Source organism: Pygocentrus nattereri, chromosome 18 (genome assembly GCF_015220715.1).
Source record: "Pygocentrus nattereri isolate fPygNat1 chromosome 18, fPygNat1.pri, whole genome shotgun sequence".
In the NCBI taxonomy this organism is placed as follows: Eukaryota; Metazoa; Chordata; class Actinopteri; order Characiformes; family Serrasalmidae; genus Pygocentrus; species Pygocentrus nattereri.
In genome coordinates this window covers 4,267,379-4,289,052 of record NC_051228.1, presented here as the reverse complement: position 1 = coordinate 4,289,052, position 21,674 = coordinate 4,267,379, and the positions used below count along the sequence as shown (strand labels likewise).

General features: G+C 40.4%; 1 protein-coding gene across 1 annotated transcript in view; it reads right to left on the bottom strand.

Moving 5' to 3' along the window:
* Window positions 1–21,674, bottom strand: part of pcdh1a (protocadherin 1a) — a 136,264-nt gene that overhangs the window by 33,332 nt on the left and 81,258 nt on the right. Inside the window, exon 4 of the mRNA XM_017715176.2 lies at window positions 16,096–16,315. Within this exon, the coding sequence (XP_017570665.1) occupies window positions 16,096–16,315 (220 nt within the window). The remainder of the gene's footprint in view (window positions 1–16,095; window positions 16,316–21,674) is intronic.

The window sequence follows — 21,674 nt, the reverse complement described above, 5'->3', positions numbered from 1 at the left end:
AATCTGCAGTGTGTAGTTTTACAGTCTGTCTGTAATAATTGTGGAGTGATTTTAATCCAGTATGAATCTGCAGTGTGTAGTTTTACAGTCTGACTGTAATAATTGTGGAGCGATTTTAATCCAGTATGAATCTGCAGTGTGTGTAGTTTTACAGTCTGACTGTAATAATTGTGGAGCGATTTTAATCCAGTATGAATCTGCAGTGTGTCGTTTTACAGTCTGACGGTAATAATTGTGGAGCGATTTTAATCCAGTATGAATCTGCAGTGTGTGTCGTTTTACAGTCTGACTGTAATAATTGTGGAGTGATTTTAATCCAGTATGAATCTGCAGTGTGTATAGTTTTACAGTCCGACTGTAATAATTGTGGAGCGATTTTAATCCAGTATGAATCTGCAGTGTGTGTAGTTTTACAGTCTGACTGTAATAATTGTGGAGTGATTTTAATCCAGTGTGAATCTGCAGCATGTAGTTTTACAGTCTGACTGTAATAATTGTGGAGTGATTTTAATCCAGTATGAATCTGCAGCGTGTAGTTTTACAGTCTGACTGTAATAATTGTGGAGTGATTTTAATCCAGTATGAATCTGCAGTGTGTAGTTTTACAGTCTGACTGTAATAATTGTGGAGTATTTTAATCCAGTATGAATCTGCAGTGTGTGTAGTTTTACAGTCTGACTGTAATAATTGTGGAGTGATTTTAATCCAGTATGAATCTGCAGTGTGTGTAGTTTTACAGTCTGACTGTAATAATTGTGGAGTGATTTTAATCCAGTGTGAATCTGCAGTGTGTAGTTTTACAGTCTGACTGTAATAATTGTGGAGCGATTTTAATCCAGTATGAATCTGCAGTGTGTGTAGTTTTACAGTCTGACTGTAATAATTGTGGAGTGATTTTAATCCAGTATGAATCTGCAGTGTGTGTAGTTTTACAGTCTGACTGTAATAATTGTGGAGTGATTTTAATCCAGTATGAATCTGCAGTGTGTGTAGTTTTACAGTCTGACTGTAATAATTGTGGAGTGATTTTAATCCAGTATGAATCTCCATTCACCGTATTTTTATTTCAGTTTTTCAGCCCAGAATGTTCTGAATTTCAGTTTGAGGCCAGGAATTTTCATCTTGGTGCATCACTGGGAGTCACCAAACTGTGCTGCCCTAATGGCCCTCAGGACTGGAACTGGACACACCTGTACTAGCAGAATACATGTGCAGCACCGGAGCCGAATGAGACTGAACAGACTAGAATCGATTCGTGTTTGATGCACAGGAGTGGGCTGCCTTTGTACAACTGTAATGTTCAATAAAAACTCACGTCCTCGAGCTTTCATAAATCACAACCAGCAGCTCTAATCACTGTCAGGCAGCCTCTTATAAGAAAGAAGTGACTCATCAGCACTGATCCTTTCTCCCCTTCCTCCCCGGTGCAGAGCGAGCGAGAGCATGTTGGAAGTGGTAATAAAGCGAAAATGAGCATTTTCATGCGTGTCATTGTTCACTTGTTGTCACTCAGCCGGCGGACAGAAACGGGCTCTGTACACCTGGCCCACCCAATCAAACGAGCCCAATTAAGAGAGATTACAATGCTCAACCTGTTCCACTGGTTCGCGTGCCAGCAGAGCATAGTCTCTAAAATTAAAATCTCCCTCAAAACTGCGTGCATCCATATGCATGAGGAAATGGAACAAATATACAATGAAAATGATCTCCATTACTGTTGCTTGTCTTTTTAATACTGTAAAAGGGCTTTGGGGAACAGCATGTGATAAGATCGTGAGCTATTTGGGCACTGGTCAAATTAGGTTATTATTGTTGACACTATCACACCTAATGTGTCATCCGAGCCTCACTCTGATGACATTTTGCACCTTTAACTGATTAAAATCTGCCCCCAGAGCAGTTGGTGAGCATGCCTGTCCATGTCGGTCAGTAAAATGGTCAGTTAAAAACTGCATCTATTTTTTGGGGAAACTGTACTATATATGTAATATTTAATAGTGATGGACCAAAATGAGAATTAATGTTCAAAGTTGAAATCGAAATAAAATAAAAGAACAATAAAAATGATAAAAACGAACAATGTATTACTTTACTGATATTTTATTTAAACTTTACGTTTTTATTACTGTATGTACAATATGTGCCTACAAAACACTCTGGAACTGCTGTTTGGGAATTTTTCCAACTTTTCATAAAACTGTTGATCTGCTGCTGCTCCAACTGTTTGAATCTATTTAGCATTTCTATTATCATTAAACGTGTGTTGTGAGGTTTTAGACGTTGACACTTTGAGTGCATATCACTAAACGAACTATCACTACATGAAGTCCAAGTCAATCTTATAAAGTCCTTTTTCAAATGTTTTTCTTTTTTATTTTTAATATTCTAAATGACAGTAAGTTAACACACCGTCTGTCATCTTTGCTGAATTTATCATACTGAAAAAAGTAAAAGAGTGTAATGCGGCCTGCGCAAAAGTTGTGGCCCACTGTATTTTAGCAAATAAACAGAAACTGTGCTCTAAAATGTGCGGACAAATTCCTTATTTATATTCATTCAGTCAGACAGTAGACTCAGATTTCTGCTTTGCAGAAGACGTGACGTCAGCGTAATGTAAAACTCAAACTTCATGCCGTGGCTTTTTTAAACATTTAATCCACTTTACCTGAAAATATGAACATAAAACATCGAGAAGATGAAGAATATTTAAAGCCTTCATTTTGTCACGCATGTAGTTGCTTTCAGTGTCACTCCACAAGTGTTTGGCTGTGTCTCATTTCAACACAGTTTGCTTAGGGAGCCGGCCTTGTGACTGGAAGGTCGCCGGTTCGATCCCCAGCGCTGACAGTACGTGACTGAGGTGTCCTTGAGCTAGAAACCTAACCCCCAACTGCTCCCTGGGCGCTGCGGATAGGGCTGCTCACTGCCCCCTAGTGTGTGTGTTCGCTAGTGTGTCACGGTTGGCCCCTCCCAGTCCTGTCCATGTGTTCGTGTTTTGGTTTTGTAACTCCGCCCCTGATTGTTTTCACCTGTCCCTCATTGTTCCGTGTATTTAAGCCCTGTGTTTGCCCCTTGCGTTTGCCAGTCTTTGTATCTTTGTATCTTTGTATCTGGTCTTTGTTTGATGTGCTGGTTATTCTGGTTTTTGTCATGTCTGTCCCCCGATCTGTCCGCATCGGCTATATGAACCTGGACTGTTTTGACCACGACCCTGGATTTGCACTTAATAAATCTCGCTTATCTCAGCGTGTGCGTCCGCCTCCTCGCTCCCCCTTACATAGTGTGTATGTGGAGTTTCACGTCACAGATGGGTTAAATGCGGAGGTCAAATTTTCCCGTTGTGGGACTAATAAGGGTCACTTAATCTTAATCTTAATCTTACCGCAGTCTGTTTTCACGCATGCGCAGACTGAGAAATCCGAAAGAAATCAGAGTAAGAGTTCCCACGCAATGAGACAATCTGATTACTGAGCTAAAACCCAGCTCCCTTCATCGGATTTCTAGGTCTCACTCCGATCTAAGAAATCAGAGTGTGCTGTTTACATGATTGTTTGAGAGGTCAGATGACTGCAGAAATATGACTATGATCGGATTATTGAGAGAATGTAATCAGACTCTTTGTTGAAAGCCTATGTGACCTTTTTTGCCGGTACTACTTAATACTAAAAAGCAACGAAAGCATGACGTGTTTTCCTACACATGCTGCACGTCTGTAACCCAAGGATTTAAAAAATCATGATTTATATACATAAACATAGCAGCTCCGAGACGCTATTGAAGGCGCCTTTCTCTGCAGGCACTGCAGGGTTAAAGAGAAATTGTCTCGCTGACCTTATCTGATTAAATAACGCTAATCACAGAATGAGCGCGTTGACTTTAAGCCGTTAGGATGCGACACTCATCACGTGTTGATTTTTATCCTCTTCTAATCAAAAGCATGCTTAGATACTTGCAGCTACAGCCAATCATTTCAAATGAAGTAATGATTGGATGAATTGTTATACCAACAATGAAATCAGATACAAGTGCTAATTAACACTGAACGAATAATTGCACTGTGCTGAGGTGTTTGTAATTGTGTATCATCATAACACGGACGCTATTGGATTACATAACTGCTTTCTTACTAATCCATGTGTGAATATTGACATTACTACGGCAGAACAATGTGGTTTAAAAGCTGCGAAGAAATAAATCTTCACAGTATTTGTGTCAGAAAAACACAATCATACCTGACCTCACATTTCACAGTTAGTACTTCTGATGATTCATATAGTGTTGGATGTTATTAGGGGGTTATTAAATAATGGTTTAAGGACGATCACACCCAAATAACAAGTGCAATAATGTGTTGCACCAGCGTTTCCCACCTGCGGGCCACCTGTGCAGCACAGGTTTGTGTTTTTTTCTGCCCCCGAGTCACATCATTAGCTAATTTTTAACACTTCAGGGGCCAAATCAGACATGATGGTGCAGCCAACAGGAAACCTGTGCAGTGCAGGTGGAGTACATGACTGGAAACACTGGCGTAAACTAGGACTTTCTGATTTAACGTCTTTATAGATTTATCGATTTAGGGATTTTCCGAATGACCTACACAATCCACAGCATATAGGCCTAATTAGAGAATCTGGGTAAACTACACTCTTAAAGCGACAGTGTTTCAAGGGTTCTTTAGTAAAGAAAATGGTTCTATGTAGAGCCATGAACTGTCAAAGAACCATCTGCATGATTAGACTTCTTTGCATTGATAGTGTGTATAAGTGTATATGAATGTGCTAGAACCTTTTTGAAAAGGGTTCTACGTAGCACCCAAAAGCGTTCTTCAATCATAACAAGCTTGACACCATAACAAAAGAAGAACACTTTTGGGTGCTATATAGAAGCCTAAAAGGTTCTATATGTAACCATCTACAGAACATTTTACCTCTCAGGCAGAAAAAACTCTTTCATGACGCAAAGAACTCTTTAATCAAGTAAAAAGTTCTTTGAGTGTTCAGGGTTCTATATAGAACAATTTACTTTACCAAAGAACCCTTCAAGAACCCTTAAAGAACCACCTTTTTAAGAGTGTACCTTTATGACAAAGGACTTGTATTGGAACAAGTATATAACTGTGTATGTACATTCTTAGAAAAGATGACTCTCTAAGAGTTCTTTAGTAAAGAAAATGGTTTTATACAGAACCATGAGCACTCACAGAACCTTTTGCGTGATTGAAGAGTTCTTTGCGTCATGAAAGCATTCTTTGAATTGGAAGTGTGCAGGTGACATTGGAAATGTGTGCTATAGACAATTCTACTTAGAACCCTTTTGAAAGGTTGGTTCCATATAGCACCCAAATGGGTTCTTCTTTCATAACAAGCTTGACACCATACCAGTACAAGAACCCTTTTGGGTGCTACATAGAACCATTTCCTAAAAAAGTTCTAGATAGAACCACATTCAGCACATTCTCCATCAATCTGAAGATCCTTTTCATGATGCAAAGAACCTTTTAATGATGCAAAAGGTTCTTGGTGTGTTCATGGTTCTATATAGAAACATTTTCTTTACTAAAGAACCCTTGAAGCATCAGCTTTAAAAAAAAAAGATGCTGTATAGAACTCCAAAAGATTCTACCAATCCGAAGAACCGTTTCTTGATGCGAAGAAACCTTAAACAGTGCAAAAGTGTCCATGGCTCATCTTCTTTCCTGAAGAACCCATGAAGCATCTTTTTAAGAGCGTGTGCATCTGGTGAAACTATCATTTATAAACACTTATTCCAATAAAAGCTACTTGTCATAAAGGTATGCTCTTGAAATGATGGTTCCTCAAGGGTTCTTTAAAGAGGTTCTTTCAAAGGGTGATTAGACTTTTCAAATTCTGCCAAAAAAAAGAAAAAAAGGAAAAAACAACAAAAATGGAGAAACAAGATTTGCACAATTTATAGTATCATTTTTTACTTTTTTTAAATGTATTTATTTTTTATCTTGTGGCCTACGTGATGTTGTTGGCTGTGTATTTCTTCCAGTCTACTTGTAGATGGTTTAGTTTCTAAGGCAAAAGTGCTGCATGAGTTCCTCAAGGTTTCAGTAACTCTATCAGAAATAAGAATGAAAAAAGTTGGTAGTCAGGACTGTTTACATCTCAATGATTATGTCTTCAAATCGCCCAGGCCCAGCGTAAACCGATGTGGCAAGGCGCAAACACGAACGAGTGAGGGGAAGCAGGATAGAGCCTGGCAGAGAAGAAGATGAAAACCAGAGCTAATGCTTTGTGCACCAAATAGAGACCTGGAGAAATCAATAGCGACAGATCATGTTACATGAGAATCAAATAGAGTAGCGGTGATATCAGGAAGCCTGCCTTAGCCCTGCCTGGGAGGAGAGAGAGAGAGAGAGAGAGAGAGAGAGAGAGAGAGAGAGAGAGAGAGAGAGAGAGAGAGAGAGAGAGAGAGAGAGAGAGAGAGAGAGAGAGAGAGAGAGAGAGAGAGAGAGAGAGAGAGAGAGAGGGGGGGGATTGTTTGTGTGTATGAGATGGTCCCTGTGACTGCGTCAGTGAATCATATAGTATAAGGCCAAAAGCACAGCCTCCTCCACTCCTACAGCCAGCTAGCGTATTACATCATACATCAATCTGATCCAGGATCAAAGGAGGATCACGCTGGCACTATGGTAACACGCTTCAAAGGCTTTTCTCCTCCAGCATCCGCTGCAAACCTGGGTAAAGGGTGGATGCTATCACCTGTTTGGGTGCTCTAACCTCACAGTGGCTCGGGGACACTGGTGGATTGTAAACACGGGACTGGCTTTAATATGTAGGTTAACACTGCATTTCACCAAGTGGAGTAAACAAACAGACACTAGCTCCACCTTCTGTGCTGGGTAGTGTGCTGAAGAGCACATCTCTGACCATAAAATATACTATTTTCTGTCTGGTAACGCTGCTACTTGACCAGTTTAAGAGCCCTGACCTGTTGGCAGGCCAGACATCAACCATATGGTACATACAATAGTATATCTGAAGCATTACCGGTCCATTTTAGACAACTATTAGGAAATATTATAGACCATTATTATAGACCATTCTATACAGAACCCTTTTGAAAGGTTGGTTCTATATAGCACCCAAAGGGGTTCTTCAATCATAACAAGCTTGACACCGCAACAACAGAAGAACAATAGAAGGTGCTACATATTGAACCATTTTCAAAAAGATTCTATAGAACAATCGTTTTTAAAAATTTACCTTATAGTAAATGACTTGCATTGGAACAGGTGTTTAGAGGTGTGTATGTACCCTCTTAAAAAGATGGTTCTTCAAGGGTTCTTTAGGAAAGAAAACTATTTTATATAGAACCGTGAACACTCAAAGAACCCTTTGCATGGTTAAAGGGTTCCTTGCATCATCAAAGTATTCATTTTGTGTCATTTTATCTTTAATTACATTATAAAATTAGACATTAATTATTTTCATTTTGGAGAGGATGAGGGACTTTGTAAACCCCAAGAGACCACTTGAAGAAGTCAAAAAAGGCCACTTGGAGAGGCCACTAGGGGAGCATGAGATTAGTTTGAATTAGCTTGAATAACTTCAAATCAGTTGAAGGTATCAACTCCAAATTTGGCATGGAGAAAGTAGACACCTGGTGACACACATTTCAGAAGCAGAAAGTTTTGGGGGACGCACATTAAAATCTAAAATATATAATTTTATAAAATTCTAAAAATTATTATTATTTTTTTTTTTCAATTACAATTCTGAAGGCTTTTCATTAACATTCCAGCATGAAATTCCCCCTAGTTTATGTACTGCTTGAGTAAAAACCCTCAAGATTTGGGTGTGAAATTTCAGGTGGAAACTTGAAAAAACGGTTGGAGTGTTAAGAGGTTAAACCACATACATTGCATGATTATTAACTGAAGGAAAAACCTGAATGCGTACAGAAGCATAATGAGCCCAGATGCTTCCAGACAGGTGTGCATGATGCAATTAAGCAATTAACACCCTACCATGCTCTGTGATGTATAAAAATGGTGAGCATGAATTTGGCCTTGATTTGGTTTAAGTTCTCAAGTGACAAAGATCTAAGTGACATTGAAAGAGGGTTTGTTATGGGGCAAGGATGGTCGGAGCTTCAGTCACAGAGGCTGCTCCACTATCCTGGTGTTTTGAAATGTAGATCTGTGGCAAAGACATCATCAAACAGGGTTGGAAATTGTGGTCAAAAGCACACATTCAATGACCGTGATGCTCATGAATTAGTGAAACAGTTCCTCGGGGGACTGAGAATGCCAATGCATAGTGATCAGCCTGAGCAAGAAGAGTCTAGAGGGGGATATTAGAGAGCATAAACCCCTCATTACAAAGATGAATGACCATAAGAAATCAGTAGGCACTGGCCTACATAGATGGTTGGATGAGTCATCCTTCATTATATTCTCCACAAGTGGGAGAGTGCATGTGCAGTATACAGCAATAAAATGGTATAGGCCTAAATGTTTGGACCCTTGAGTGAGGGGGTCTAGTGGCTCCGTTATGCTATGAGCTTTGGGTTTACTTGCTCTCTTAGAAAAAGGGTGCCAAATCCTGGTCCTAAAGATCCTCCACTCTGTGGAGTTGAGCTTCAATGGATCCAGGTAATGAAGGCCTTGAGGGTCAACTGAATAGAAGAGTCAGGTGTGTTGGATCTGAACTCTCCAAGGTAGTGGATCTCCAAGACCACTACCTTAGAAGATCACATCATCATGTGAAGTGTTCACAGTCGACCTAGTTAAACCCCTATGACAGAGGTCACTAATAGGAAGACCATGGTCCAAGTCTGGACAGAGATGCTGTCCTATGCGGACTGGGACCTACAACTGATAAACTGTGGAACAGAGCAAAATAATTCTGCGTTTTTGTTTATATTTTTTATTCTATATTAGGACATTAGTTAGCACATATTAAGGCATATTTTCAGCCCAGATGGTAAAATGTTACTTCTATAAAATGGACATAAAATGATGTTGTTCCCAAAGTGGTTTGATTTTTGTTGAAAGGACAAATTCTTAACATATTCTTCTTAACATTTGGGTTGTCCACCCATGACTTAGAGCAAGGGTGCCCAATCCTACTCCTGAAGATCTATCAACCTGCATTGCTCAGGTCCAATCCTAACCTAACACAACTGATCTAGGAAATGAAGGCCTTCAGGGCACGACTTTCATGGCATATAATTTTCCTACAATTTTCCTACTCATCAAGTTATTCATTGATACCTTGTCTCCTATGGATTGGGACATTGTCCTATAAATACATAAATGTACTACTACTACTACTACTACTACTACTACTAATAATAATAATAATAATAATAATAGATGTTTTATTATAGCACCTTTGAAAAATTAAACGTGAATTTCTTCTAAATTAAAAAAAGATTCTGATTCAGGAGGGTGGTGTAAAAAGTAAACAGCTCCCTGTAGAGTTATGTTACTCAAACCCTTTGAAGACATCATGGTGTAAATAATCAAAATTACAGATATCTGTGTAACTGCCTACAGCAGGGGTACCCAGTTTTATTCCTGGAGATCTACCCTCCTGTGGAGCTCAGCTCTAAGCCTAATCAATCAAGTCTAATCCAGCTAATCAATGTCTTCAGGAGCATCTAAACATCAGAGCCAGCCGAGTTTGATTAGAGTTGGAACAAAAGCTAACTGATTTAAAGAGGTAGCACCTCTGGCCTAGCACATTTAATATAATCAAGGTTTTATTGGACATTGCATGGATGAATATCTATAGCACTGGCTCTAAGTCATTTGTTGAATCCATAACAAGTAATTTATCTCTGCTGATTTACACATTAAATGCATACATCATATTGAGCCTACTATTAAGAGAAACTGGTCTCCTACATTGTGCATACTTGCCAACTTCATCAACAGTATTATGTGGACTTCATGATGGATGCAGTCCATTCAGTAGTTAATGAATTCTATAAATCAAACAGGAGTCCAGCAGTCTAAATAGAAATGCTAGCAATTCATATGACTTTATATGTATTTATCAACAAATATACAGTATTACGGTAAACATTAAAGCCAGTCAATCGTGAAAAGATTGGTGGGAGCTGTAGAAAGAATGCAGAAAAGCAGACTGCTGTGCTCTGGATTAGAAATAAAGTATGTTTTGTGCTGTAGGCTATATTGACACAGGGCTGCATGGTAAATGGATGCAGAGGAGATCATGACGCGTGGAGCATGTAAAACAGTAATTTGGAGGCAGAGATAGAGAACCAGGGGGAGGTTAAGATTGGAGAATGTGGCTATTCTGGATGATAAAATGACAGCTGACACCCCACCAAAGGCCTCGGATGCTCGCTGGACATCCACTGTTGACATTCCAAAGGCTGGAGCCCTCCAGAAAAAAAGGAAAAAAGGCAAAAAAACATCATAAATCTGGAATTGCACACAAGGGAGTTCTGTGAATCATCCTCCTTTTGTGGCGAGGGTCAGCATTCGCTGACTAAAAATGGAGATTTCGCATAAGCAAAAGGCCAGACCGCATCAGGAATCATCAACGGCGATGTAAGGGGGCCAAGCACTCGGCCGTGCCCTGACGGGAGTTCACATATTGCTTTTCATCCTGCTTTAAACGTAGTGCCACACACGGCTCTCGTCCCCCCTCCTCGCCACCTACGCCGCTCCACATGTCAATCATCCACACGGCGGTGAACAAAAAGGGTCTGCCAGCCCTGCCTGTCACCCTGTCACTCATATTCAACAGCCAAAAAAATAAATAGGTAGAAGGAGGGGGAGGCGGGACACAGTTACACAGGTGACGCTTTGAGGGTGGGGGGGAGGGTTTCTTCTTGTCTTTTCATATTCATTTTCTCATCCGTCTCGCGGCAAGGGCTTTCTCCGTAATCTAGCCGAGGTGAGAATCACGTTTTAATTAGGTCTACCTCTGCTGAACGCTTCCTTTTCCCCAGTCTCCTTCGGCCTACGTGCTCAGCCGGTGGGGGTTCTGCAGTGCTGTCATCCTCGCTTGCTTGCAGATCAAAACTCTGTCAAAATCAAAGATCCTAGCGCCTGACTCTTTCCCTTTTTCTTCCTTTCTGTAATGTGCTGCTGGAACCACCGGCTCGTCCCGCCAGAGGCGGCTGCGCCAAAGCCGTGTCACAAAAGTGCTCTTGCTTTTTTAAGGGCCTTGTGTTCCTGGGCCCATTCGCCACGTTGGACAAAGAAGATAACAAAAAAACATGCACATTATATCACATGGAGCTCTGAAACCTTGTGTGGATTTGTTTCGCTTTCCGCACCCCCATCCCATTAGGAACCTGGTAACCGTGACATGCCCGAATCACTGCAAGGTGGCAGCAGATGCTACACTCTGCAAACCACACATAGGCCTTAAATTCTAGGTTTATCATTCAGTTACTAATCTTAGAGGAACTGCCTGTCAAAAAATGTACTTGACACAATTTTACATTTATAGACGATCTTTCAAATGAGTAAGGTGCAAATTTTCATTTAGAGCTGGAGCTGCAAGGCTAACAATGCCAACAAGTACTAAAAGTTTATTTCTTTTCTTTTTCTTTTTTGTAAATACACCAAAAGGTGTCAAAGCACTTAATCCATATCCAGGTCTTTATTAAGGTCATGCAGACTTATCAACATGGCTCAGGACACAGTATGGCTTATTGTGAACTATAAAAACGAATTCCTATTCACTCCTATTCACGTCATGCAGCCACATGGATGCAGGATTACATTTCTGTTGCTTTAAGTTAAAAAAAAAAACGGTTAGTCTTGAACTTTTAAACTGAACAGACAGAAACTGAGAACATTATCTAGCATCCATACCTCTACACAATGTGCGAGCACACAAAGATGAGCCAGATTCTGTGGGGGAGAGCACAACACCTGTTGTCTGAAGTGGCTGCCTGCTGCGTTTAGCCCTTTAGCTACATGGTGAAGTTTTGTTTATTTTTATAGTTCATAATAAATCATCTATCTATCTATCTATCTATCTATCTATCTATCTATAGGTTATTCCATGTAATTGTTAAAATAACTTATTGCATTATTTTAAAATATGAATAAATTGTAACCCTAACATGTTTTTAAGTGTAACATACACTATATTTCCAAAAGGATTTGCTCGTGTGGCTTCACACACATATGAACTTGAGTGACGTCCCATTCTATATCCATAGGGTTTAATATGATGTCTGTCCACCCTTTGCAGCTATAACAGCTTCAACTCTTCTGGGAAGGCTTTCCACAAGGTTTAGGAGTGTTTATGGGAATTTTTGCCCGTTCTTCCAGAAGCACATTTGTGAGTTCAGACACTGATGTTGGACGAGAAGGCCTGACTCACAGTCTCCGCTCTAATTCATCCCAAAGGTGTTCTATCGGGTTGAGGTCAGGACTCTGTGCAGGCCGGTCAAGTTCTTCCACACCAAACTGGCTCATCCGTGTCTTTATGGACCTGCTTTGTGCACTGGTGCGCAGTCATGTTGGAACAGGAAGGGGCCAAACTCCCCAAACTGTTCCCACAAAGTTGGAGCATGAAATTGTCCGAAATCTCTTGGTGCTGAAGCTTTAAGAGTTCCTTTCACTGGAACTAAGGGGCCGAGCCCAACTCCTGAAAACTAAAACTAATGTCTGTAGAAGCAGTCTGCAGGCCTAGGGGCTCGGCTTTATACACCTGTGGCCATGGAAGTGATTGGAACACCTGAATTCAATGATTTGGATGACATATACATTAAAAGTAAATAGTTTTTCCTGTTTTTCCATCTTGTCTCCACTTTGGAGATACTTGTTTTTCCATCTTGTCTCCACTTTGGAGATACTTGTTTTTCTTTGGACAGCGACGATAAGCACTCCATAAATTATGATTATTACTTCTATATTAATGCCTCTTGTTCAAACATAATTCTTGTAATCCACACAGCTCCTAAACTCTGGGAACGCAAGCTCGATAGGTGTTTTTAAACCCAGATTAAAAATGTACTTGTTTATGCTATCATACGCCTGGAGTGCCTCATTTCCGCCTGTGATCTATACTTGTGCTGTTATTTCCCATTTACACCGCAGATGCTCTTACCCTTCCAGGGTTTCGCTTCTCCTCATGGATATTCATGGATTCACTTTGAGAGTTTGTAACTAAAATGAAAAGACCTTTATAAATAAATACTCATCATAAGTATTAATCCAGCGTTTTTTGTGAATTTTGTGAGGAACTGAAGTATAAACCACCAATGGATCCTAATCATTTATGGGGTTAAGGAGCGATGTGGAAGGGCAGTGTTTTCGCTGATAAAACACCGAAGACGGGGCTGGTTCAGCCCAGAAAGACAACGGAGTAATTAAGCTTCGGCTGCACTAATGGAGGGAAAAGGCGAAGGCGCTGCGAAAATGCGCGAGGAAAAGCTAAATGGTATTATGAAAAGACGAGCAGCCGTAATGGAGATTAAATTGTACAGAAGAGAATTAAAGAAGAGTGCATTTAGAGCGTGGAAGCAGCTGTCAGGATGCTTCTTCGGCGAGAAGGACTGCACAAATACACTTCTGTTAGCATTGTTAAAACTCGGGAGGCGCTCGCCGAGGCTCGGCAGCGCAGAGGCTCCAACAGCCGCTCATTAACGCCAGTTTACGGCTGTGGAATTAAAGTAAAGCAACAAAAAAAAAAAGGCAAACATGCGTTAGGTAGGCTGAGTAGGCAGTTGGCCTGTGAACAGAGAACGTTCGTGGGCAGCACAGCGTCGTCTGAACAGGCAAACTGCGGAGTTATCTGAAGTCCAAGGGCTCCATTAGTTGAGGGGGTTTTAATTAGTGCCCCTGTGCGAGGAGGCCATTAAGAGTGATTTGGAGTTGTGATGGAGGGCCTGCTGACGGGGAGGACACGGCTACTGCTGACTGCGCTCCTGACACAATGCACATATATTCACCTACTGCACAATAAACAAATAAACAAACAAAGAAATAAATAACAAAGCGAACGCTGGCGAGGGGAAAAAACAGAAGGTGCTCGCATAAAAAATGATCTTCCCTTCAAAACGCCAAGCAGAAGAACAGCTCTACCCTGCAGCGCAGGGCTAACTGACCTAGCCACGCCCCGGACACAGATGTGTTCTTCCGCAGCCGCTGCTGTGACGTTTAGAAAATGTTGGCAAAAGTTCAAACTAATGAGGACTTGTAGTGAACAAGTCTTTCATTCCTGTCAAATCGAGTTTTGTTAGGGATGAACGTTTGATTGACAGGCTAAGCAGAGAGACTTCAGCTGTTTTAAAGGGGAATTGACTGATTTCCTCCAACTGGTCTGCCAAGAAATGCTCTAGAGAAACAGAGCCAGTGGCTGTGATAGGAACCAGACAACCACCTTACGGAAAGTTACTACATGAAATGAATATGGATACGCTGTGAGATGCCCGAGACACTGTTTCAGACCTTAAACGTATTTTAAAAAGAAAACATATTCGATCAGATTTACTATTGTGCCAATTATCAATATTGCATATAAAACCTCGGAAGACATGTAGGTTCCCTGGTCATTTGGGACAGTAAAATAAAATGTGTCATAGACCTGGTGACCCCTGGTTCCTGTCATCACGACTGAAGGTCATTTTATTGGAATGAAAATAAGCCCTCGACTAAGGAAACACCTCAGTCCTCACGCACTGTTCATTTGGTGAATTTAACATACTTGGATAAAAAAAAGTACAAAATGTGACCCGTGCCAAAGTTATGGTTATATTTAATGCTTCATTTGTTTTCCAATATGTTGAAAACAGCAATTAAACAGAAATTTAGCAGTAAAATTTGCTAAGTTTTTTTTCTCTGTAGAGGACGTGTTAACATATTTACATTTATGGCATTTGGCAGAGGCTCTTATCTAGAGCGACCTACAATTTCATTATTTTACACAGGAAGGCCAAGGCAGTGTAAGGAGTCTTGCCCAAAGACTCTTATTGATACAGTGTAGATTGTTTACCCAGGCAGGGATTGAACTCCAGTCTACAGCGTAGAAGACAGACGTGTTACCCACTACAAACACCATGTAATTTAACTAATTTTTGCACATATTTGTTCACTGTGAAGAATTTTGAGTCTCTACTATAAACTATTTCACATCAACCTGCTTTGAATCACTGTTTACATCTCAATGAGTTATAGAGAAACTGAAAGTTAGCTAAGTTAAGGTTTGCAATAGAGTGTAATATACAGATAGACATTTTCATAGCTTAATGGCTTGTGAAAGCCTATCTCTTAGGGTTGAACAATTTGGGGAAAAAATTTCTCATTTCGATTTTTCTGAACAATATTGTAACTGTGATTAAAATTACAGGTTTTTTTTTTCTTTAAATTGAAGTCCACTCCTGTTAACTTGGTAAGGAAGACCAGCATACCCATTTTTCAACACTGCAAGTTAGCTGCAGCTGTGATGTCACAGCACATTTTTGGTTGTTTGGTTGCTTTCGGTTGGTCTAACTCATTGACAGGCAGTGTGACATGTTTCAGGCTAAATTTTCCCCTTAAAACATTAAGATTAAGAGACCCTTATTAGTCCCACAGCGGGGAAATTTCACCTCCACATTTAACCCATCTGTGAAGTGAAACACCACATACACACTAGTGAGCACACACACACTAGGGGGCGGTGAGCACACTTGCCCGGAGCGGTGGGCAGCCCAATCCGCAGCGCCCGGGGAGCAGTTGGGGGTTAGGTGTCTTGCTCAAGGACACCTCAGTCATGGACTGTCGGCCCCTAAAAAATATGGAGCGCTTCACGGATTTGCGTGTCATTAGAAAACATTGCTAAAAAATATGACAAACTGTTCTTGATGTTTAAACTGTAAGACAAGGCAAGGCGAGGCAATTTATCTAGCACATATCATACAGTAAAGCAAATAAATAAAAGCAAAATAGAACCCTGAAGAACACTTCCACAATACAAAGAACCCTTTAATCATGCAAGGAGTGTTCACGGTTCCATTTAGAACCATTTTCTTTACTAAAGAACCCTTGAAGAACCATTTTTTAAGAGTGAGCTTGACTAAGAACAAAATCTACACCTGATCTATTTGAAATATATTTTGATGAGGTAAGGCACCCTCAACCCTCACCATTTTCCGGGTGTTCCATCTCTCCAATGCTGCCGTCTGGCGTGGTCCGCTCATAGTGGTCCTCGGGCAGGGCCAGCGGTCCGATGCGAGGGCCTGACGAGCTCTTGCTGCTAGGGGTCTCGGACTCCTCCAGGCCGCTGTCGTAATAGCTTTGCTGGGATGAGTCCTGCAGGTCCTGCACGGGATTGGTGGTGGAGAACGTCACTCTGCGATGCGGCAGCTGTGGAGGAAAAAGAAAAGCAGGGCGTCCGGTCAAAACAATCTAATTATAACTTTGGGGGGCCCCTAACTAGGCTAATTGACCACCAAATTTGTAATATCACACTTCGGGAGACACAAGCTCTTTTCAATATGCAATTTTCCGAGGGGCAATTAATGAGGAAACGTTTCCCTCCCGCTCTTAGGGAAGGTTACTCCCGACGCAGCGCTAAAGCGGGACGCTTGCTGCCTCTCGATAGTGTGAAAAATCCATAATTAAATTCTCTGATATTACTGTGAAGATGACCTCCCATCTCTCCCAGCACTAGTACACACACACACATATGGCAATAAAGAAACAGCCCATATTCTCGCTCTCACAGTCGCACTCGCTTAGACGCGGAGCTCATAAAACAGCGGAAATCACTGATCCCGCAGAAAAGCCCAATTCCCAATTCCGAGTTAGTCCCCGTCTCGCTGAGGGCAGGTGGGGGGGATTGATAGCGCAGAAGCGGCACACACATACACACTGTCCCGACTCCGACTCCATGGCAAACAGAGTCATTTCAGAGCAGGAATTAGAGCCATTAAGAAGGCCATTGCAACACATATAAAAGGCCCATTAACAGAGTCATTTAAAGCATATAGGGGCACCATTACCAACCCACTGTTTATCAAGCCTGAACTCAAATCTACTATTCTTCTTTCTTCCTATTCATGCACCCTGGATTCCATCAGTGCAGACTTTTATCTGCGTCTTCACCCGCCGCCTGCCTCCCCCGTCACCTCTGAATGCTTATTTATTTATCTATTCATTTATTTATCTGTTTGTCTGTGCAGTCACTTCTGTTCCCTCCTACGTTCCCTTGATTTCCTCCCTAAAGTGTTCATATTAATAGTGTTGGGAAGTAGTGCACTAAAGTAGGCCTATGAATAAGAAAGCCCTCCACACAAGTTTATTTGTGTATATAACAAGTTGTGGGGTCATGCATATAATACAGCACAGCCCGATGGTTAACCTCTGTGCAAGAACCGGTAGACCACCAAACCAGTGCTGTGGGTCTGAAAGGATGTGCTGATCAAGAAGAACCTCACTGAGAAAAGGAGACGGACACACCAAACAAAGAAGCTGGACAATGGACTGACCACCCCGGAGTCCAGACCTCAACCCCTTCTCAACTTCTTATGTTCGGAAAATGATCAGCAAACTTTTGAACTTTGGAGATGTGGCTGCAGATTTCTTCGGGAAAACTGGAAGTGAGTCTACTGAAAAGAATGGAAGCTGGAATTAGGTAAGTGACCCATAACAGTCCCACAACGGGGGAAATTTCACCTCCACATTTGACCCCTCTGTGCAGTAAAACACTAACATACACACTAGTGAACAAACACACTAGGGGCAGTGAGCAGAAACACCTGGAGTGGTGGGCAGTCCTATCTACAGCACCTGGGGAGCAGTTGGGGGTTAGGTGTCTTGCTCAAGGGCACTCCAGCCATGTGCTGTCAGTCCAGGGGATCGAACCAGCAACCCATGACTGCATATATATATATATATATATATATATATATATGTGCCGATACTTATAAGTCACACATTTATGTGCATATGTGTGTGTTAATAACAATAAATAATAACACACACACACACACACACACACACACCCTTTCTAAGCCGCTTCTCCCTCAGGGTCTTAACTATAATCTTTATTTATGTAGCACATTTTGTAGATTAAAAATGCAGCTCAATGTGCTTTACAAAGCTAAAAACCTAAAAACATCAAGAAAACAGAAAAAAAGATAATTCAACCAAAATAAACAAATAAATAAAAAAAACGCAAGATATAAATGCAGTGATAGAAAAGGGGATACAATAACTATATTTAAAATTAAAATTAAAACGTAAAAAAGTACAACAACTGTCAAGAACGTAAAAGTTATATCTCAAAAGATAAAAATAAATAAATAAATAAATAAATAAATAAATAAATAAATAAATAAATGTCAATATAAAGAAATATGTATCTGCTATGTAATATGTAAATATAGACCATATCATCCAATAGATTTTCTGCAGGTAACAGCTCAGGTTTTCCCACAAATACAGGCATTTTTGCCCTAAAAGCAAACAAACAAACACACACACACACACACACAGCACACTGTTTATCTGCAGTCTGTTCTCACTTATGCACTTATCAGTCATCAGCTTGCTCGCAGTGCGATCACGTTCATATGGTTCTAGCAGTACTGGAACCCACTAGGGAGCATTTCCATGCACAGTAATTATATCAGCTTCCCCAGAAAACTCAAATATGGCATTGTGGCACCAACAGCTTTGCTGTCTGTCAAGCCCCATGCATCGAGAAAGAGCAAGGCAGCTCGCAAGGGCGAGACAGAGAAGGGAAATGAAGGGAGGGGCTCTTTTTGTCTTGGGGCCAAACCTTTTAATGTATTCTTCTCTTCAAATTTCTTATTAATTTGAGCTTTTGATGTATAAGGCAACACATGGCTGCCATTCTTCTGCTTGAATATGGATGCAGATATTAACGTAATTGTTTTATCTATTGCAAAATGTACTTATCACGCTTTGCGGAGAATGCAAATGGCATTGCTTGATCTACTGTAAAAAGGAACGCGTTTGGTACGATTGGCGTAAAATGCAAATTGCGCCGTTTGATCTACAGAAAGAGACTAAACGTTTGTAATGTATATGGGCATGAAAACAATCTTATTTGGGCGTGTATATTAGCACAGCCATGATTTTTCAATCAAGGACATTATCGCCGTCCCTGGCCCGATCTGGGCGTAACGGTATTCTCGGAAAGAGAGAGAGCGGCTGAGATCGTGATTAAAGGTCTCCCAGGCAGACACATTACTATTTAAATGTACGGGAGGGCGTTTAGTTGTTTAAATATGGATCCTCTGCTTAAACAGCTCCTCCAGGCATCGCTCCAGAGTCAGCACTTCCTCTCCCTGAGCTCAGAGAAACCGCCGCGCCCAACACGTGGAACAGACTCCCTGAACAAGACTGATTTACTCTTCAGCAAAGATGCACGTTAACATATTGGCATACAGCTACAAAGGAGGGGTTTGTAGGGAGAAGCTTGCAGTGGAGCTGACATGCAAAAACATGAACAGTACAAATCTTGAAAACCTTAACAACCTCTCCAAAACCTTAATTGCACATCTACAATCTCAGCTACATGGTCAAAATCTTAATTACCCTGCCAAAATCCTAACTACACCTTCACAATCTAAGCTAAACCTTCAAAATCTTCACTAGACAGACAAAATCTCAACTACATCCCAAAACCTTCACTAGACAGACAAAATCTCAACTACATCCCAAAACCTTAACTAGACAGACAAAATCTCAACTACATCCCAAAACCTTCACTAGACAGACAAAATCTCAACTGCATCCCAAAACCTTAACTAGACAGACAAAATCTCAACTACATCCCAAAACCTTCACTAGACACATAACATCTCAACTACATCCCAAAACCTTAACAAGACACATAAAATCTCAACTACATCCCAAACCCTTAACTAGACAGACAAAATCTCAACTACATCCCAAAACCTTAACTAGACAGACAAAATCTCAACTACATCCCAAAACCTTCACTAGACAGACAAAATCTCAACTACATCCCAAAACCTTAACTAAACAGACAAAATCTCAACTGCATCCTAAAACCTTAACTAGACAGACAAAATCTCAACTACATCCCAAAACCTTAACTAGACAGACAAAATCTCAACTACATCCCAAAACCTTCACTAGACAGACAAAATCTCAACTGCATCCCAAAATCTTCACTAGACACATAAAATCTCAACTGCATCCCAAAACCTTAACTAGACAGACAAAATCTCAACTACATCCCAAAACCTTAACTAGACAGACAAAATCTCAACTACATCCCAAAACCTTAACTAGACACATAAAATCTCAACTACATCCTAAAACCTTAACTAGACAGACAAAATCTCAACTACATCCCAAAACCTTCACTAGACAGACAAAATCTCAACTACATCCCAAAACCTTAACTAAACAGACAAAATCTCAACTGCATCCTAAAACCTTAACTAGACAGACAAAATCTCAACTACATCCCAAAACCTTAACTAGACAGACAAAATCTCAACTACATCCCAAAACCTTAACTAGACAGACAAAATCTCAACTACATCCCAAAACCTTAACTAGACACATAAAATCTCAACTACATCCTAAAACCTTAACTAGACAGACAAAATCTCAACTACATCCCAAAACCTTAACTAGACAGACAAAATCTCAACTACATCCCAAAACCTTAACTAGACAGACAAAATCTCAACTACATCCCAAAACCTTCACTAGACAGACAAAATCTCAACTGCATCCCAAAATCTTCACTAGACACATAAAATCTCAACTGCATCCCAAAACCTTAACTAGACAGACAAAATCTCAACTACATCCCAAAACCTTAACTAGACAGACAAAATCTCAACTACATCCCAAAACCTTAACTAGACACATAAAATCTCAACTACATCCTAAAACCTTAACTAGACAGACAAAATCTCAACTACATCCCAAAACCTTAACTAGACACATAAAATCTCAACTACATCCCAAAACCTTAACTAGACAGACAAAATCTCAACTACATCCCAAAACCTTAACTAGACAGACAAAATCTCAACTGCATCCCAAAACCTTAACTAGACAGACAAAATCTCAACTACATCCCAAAACCTTCACTAGACACATAACATCTCAACTACATCCCAAAACCTTAACTAGACAAACAAAATCTCAACTACATCCCAAAACCTTCACTAGACAGACAAAATCTCAACTACATCCCAAAACCTTAACTAAACAGACAAAATCTCAACTGCATCCTAAAACCTTAACTAGACAGACAAAATCTCAACTACATCCCAAAACCTTAACTAGACAGACAAAATCTCAACTACATCCCAAAACCTTAACTAGACAGACAAAATCTCAACTACATCCCAAAACCTTAACTAGACACATAAAATCTCAACTACATCCTAAAACCTTAACTAGACAGACAAAATCTCAACTACATCCCAAAACCTTAACTAGACAGACAAAATCTCAACTACATCCCAAAACCTTAACTAGACAGACAAAATCTCAACTACATCCCAAAACCTTCACTAGACAGACAAAATCTCAACTGCATCCCAAAATCTTCACTAGACACATAAAATCTCAACTGCATCCCAAAACCTTAACTAGACAGACAAAATCTCAACTACATCCCAAAACCTTAACTAGACAGACAAAATCTCAACTACATCCCAAAACCTTAACTAGACACATAAAATCTCAACTACATCCTAAAACC